At 35.0% G+C, this 3,967-nt stretch overlaps 1 protein-coding gene across 1 annotated transcript; it reads left to right on the top strand.

Annotated features, from left to right (window-relative positions):
• Positions 1 to 1,794: 1,794 nt before the first annotated feature.
• On the top strand, positions 1,795 to 3,510 carry LOC132315941 (ethylene-responsive transcription factor ERN1-like). Its single transcript, XM_059814395.1, has one exon. It carries the CDS (start codon positions 2,043 to 2,045, stop codon positions 3,255 to 3,257), a length of 1,215 nt encoding a protein of 404 aa, XP_059670378.1. The 5' UTR covers positions 1,795 to 2,042; the 3' UTR covers positions 3,258 to 3,510.
• Positions 3,511 to 3,967: the final 457 nt, after the last annotated feature.

Genomic DNA, 3,967 nt, shown 5'->3' on the forward strand with positions numbered 1-3,967 from the left:
TAAAATAACTAAACTATCCTTCTTTTTATATGTATAATATAGGGTTGCGAGCAAAAAATACCATGGTGATATGCATATAGAGTATATAACCCCCTATACATTCTAACTCTTCTTAATATTCAATTTTGGTGCAAAAAAATATTTGAATGTTGAAAAGACTAAAGTATCCCTCTACAACTGAATAAAAAATAGATAAAAAAACTTATTAAATGTGACAAGTGTGTGTGTGTGTGTGTGTAGACAAGGATATTATCGGAAGAGACAATTGTGTGTATTTTTAATTTTATATCTTAAAAATATCATGTGCAATGCACATGAAAAAATTTATGATGAAACAATAATATGAAGCTCTTCTTTGCCACATTTTTTCAAATTGAACGGACTTTTATACTCAAAATAAAGGATAGGGGTGTTATTTGTCCAAAATGTAAATATTAAAGGTGTTTTTCTCACTTTGCCCTTAAAAGGGCATTATATGAAGATATAAAGGTGTTTTAGAAATTTTATATTTTAATAGGGTTATGATCATATAGTCGAATTCATCTCGATTAAAATGTAAAAAGGAATCATATGGTCGAATTTGAATATTTAGGGTTATGACATAAAATAATGTAAAATGAAAAATAAGATTTATATAGCGCAATTTAAACTGTTAAATACAAATTTTGTTGAGTTGGGTATATACAGATATATCTTATTTTTTCTCTTTGTTCGATAGAGAGTAAGGGTCAAGATCACATGTAATGTTCAAAACATAGTTGGGTCAATCTATATTGTAAAACCATATGTAATGTTGAAAAGATGTTCGTACAGTTGTTCAATTCTTATCCCTTTTTTCTTGTTATTATTTATCTTTCGAAATTGCACCTTGTTATTGTCACTCATTTATAAATATAAGATGGATCTCTGGTTTTTCTCCGACAAATATAAGTGCGTGTGAGTGTGTGTGTTGGAGTAGGATTTGGTGTTAGATGGCATTGGACATTGATATTGTTTCTATAGTTATAATGTCCTGTTACACCCCACTTCAAGTTGAGAGGCAAATGGTAAAATCTCATTTTTAATCGGAGCATCAATACATTTTAAGGGGTAAAAGAAGAAAAAATAAAATAAAATAAAAGATAAAAATTTGAGATCCAAGACCTGCATGTGAAATGACTATTATGCCCCTATGTTATGGTAATTGTTTTTGGCATCTTGGAGTCTTTCTAGTGCAGTTCTTGTAGGGTATCTTTTTTGTTGGTTCAATAATCTCAATTACCTTTCTACGCCAAATGTTGGTACAAAGAAAAGTGTACAATTAGTCCCTTTCACGACCGTGAGAACTTCAATGTTTGTTCCCTTCTGAAAGATTAATTGATAATATAATAATATATTGATTATTAAACACAAATAAATTATTACCCAAAACATTAAATAAGAAATCAACAAAAAGTTAATGACCAACTCAGGCTTGCAATACCATATTAAAAAATTGTTTAAAGTCTTAAAATAATTTACAAAAACAAGGCTTAGGTCACAAATTTGGAACTTCCGTGCAACCTTAGACATGTTCAAGCCTTGATTGTGGGGCATGACATTAGGCTTGCATTTTCATATTAATAATATTAAGTGGAGTCTTGGAATAGTGGCATAGAAGAGAAGGCAAGGCATTGCACTTTGGCTAGGTCAAAGCATCTCTCTAAGTTGCAAAAAATAAATCAAATTTGAATATTTTACCCCTCTCCCCATAACACAAAATTGACTATTTTACCCCTCTCTCTGTGACACACACACACACAAACACACATCAAAGAGGAACTTCCATATGGTTTGATATAAAGCCAAAAATAGAAAAATAACAAAACAAATAGGTGTGAACAAGCAGTAAGGACCTTTTCATCTCTACATTTTCATTTGACAGGATCTTCTCTCCGGTTAATATATATATATATATAGGATTGGGATCATATCAACTCAAAAGAAGCAAAGCAAATAAAACTCCTCTCCAAAGTCACCCACTAGCATACCAAAACAAAAACATACCAAAACATTAGAACAAAATGGCCAGGAAGAGAAAGGCAGGTCAAGGTGTGGATGAGAAGAACAGTGATGAAGGAAATATGGCTTGGGATGAGATGGTAAAGGAAGCAGCCACTGCTGCAGCACTGGGAGGAGCGCGTAGAGCCCGGAAGAGATTCGTGGGGGTTCGACAAAGGCCATCAGGGAGATGGGTGGCTGAGATAAAGGACACCATACAGAAGATAAGGGTGTGGTTAGGCACCTTTGACACAGCTGAAGAAGCAGCCAGGGCCTATGATGAGGCTGCTTGCTTGCTCCGTGGTGCCAATACTCGAACAAACTTCTGGCCTTGTTCTCCATCATCTTCTTCCACTCCAGCCCTCCCCTCTAAGATCACTAACCTTCTCCTCCATAGGCTCAAAGCAAGAAACAGCTCTTTAGCTTCTTCATCTATCTCTTCTGTCCCCATTAACCAACAGTTTAATCAACAAGAAGAGTATAAAGACGAAGAAGCTGAGTTTACAGACTCCCAATTCACTGATTTCCTTAATGACCCTGAAGATTACAACACCATAGAAAACAATATGAGCACTAATGCTAGTGCAAGCACTAGTGATCACTACATGAACACGACTTTCGAATCATGTTTAACTGAGAAGGAAAATTCCGGGGCTAGTGAATTGGACTTGGACAACAATTGGGTTGATGTAGGTCAGAGTTGTAGTACTGGTGATGCTAATTTTGGCGGAGAGGTTGAAGAAGATGGTGAAGAAGAAGAGGGCACTGAAATTGGGGTTGTGGATTTCCAATTTGTCGATGAAGTTGACTCGTGCTATTGTTCTCCTTTTGAGATTGCTGAGGAAATAGCAGAGCCTATGGAGCAGGAGGTGTATGGAGACGAGCCATCTATGCTCAGAGAGGCCATGAAGAGGATGAAGTATGAGAGGAAGTTTTCGGCTTCTCTCTATGCCTTCAATGGGATACCTGAGTGCTTGAAGTTGAAGCTTGGATCTGCTAATGGCAAGCCGAGAGGACACTCACACTCTGATCAGTTGAGCAACCTCAGGAGTGCATGTAGCAAGAATCAAGAGCAGGAGGAGAAGGAAGTGGAAGAAGAAAGTGCGGATTTGATGAGGAACGAAAAGGAGGGAAGCCCAGAAAATTCAATAGATATGCAGTCACCTCCCGCGAATAATGATGGTGAATTGTCACTTTGGAGCTCCCTTGATCTCCCACCCATCTGCTTTGTCAATTAACTGGTAAAAAAAAACAACAACAGTTTTCATTGTTTCAACAGGAAATGTAATGTCTTTTTTCTGTTCTGAATTGCTCTGTAACTTTGTTTCCTATGTAACTTTGTTTCCTCTGTCCATGAGGATTGAATAATTTAGGATAACTGAGGGATGTTGAATATGAAATGATCATCTGATGTAATATCACTGAGAAATTATAGATTTCTGCAGGGCTTTTTGACTATCAAATATGAATACTTTTTACAAGTTAAATTTATATCACTTGCTCTTTCTGTTGCTGATTTACTTCTAATACTTCCAACATTATTAATGATTATAGAAGATTTTGATTGATTCTACTAGTCCTGAATGCACATAAAAGGTCCATTTGGTTAGATAGAAATATACGATAGAAAGTGGAAGTGAAAGTGAAAGAAAGTAAAGTGAAAAAGTATGTGTTCGGTTAGCATGAAACTTTTTCAAGAAAGTTTTGGGAAAATATATTTTGTTAGTTTGGATAAGAAATGAAAAAGGAAATGTTCTACTTACCAAAACAGCACTTACGATTTCAAATACTAAAAAAAATTAAATGAATTTGTGTTAGACGAAACCTTTTTATATTCGATTATTTATATTTAAAATGACAATAGTTTTCAGTGTTTTTCACCTTGTGCTGATCTTTTTCTTTCAACAGCAAAAAGAAATGTAATGTCTTTTTTTCTGTTCTGAATTGC

This window comes from Cornus florida, unplaced genomic scaffold, assembly GCF_030987335.1.
Source record: "Cornus florida cultivar Cherokee Brave unplaced genomic scaffold, ASM3098733v1 CherokeeBrave_3.0.0_Hap2_Chr07, whole genome shotgun sequence".
Lineage (NCBI taxonomy): Eukaryota > Viridiplantae > Streptophyta > Magnoliopsida > Cornales > Cornaceae > Cornus > Cornus florida.

Coding starts and splice junctions, on each gene's coding strand:
- LOC132315941 (XM_059814395.1), top strand. CDS start 2,043: ATGGCCAGGAAGAGAAAGGCAGGTCAAGGTGTGGATGAGAAGAACAGT.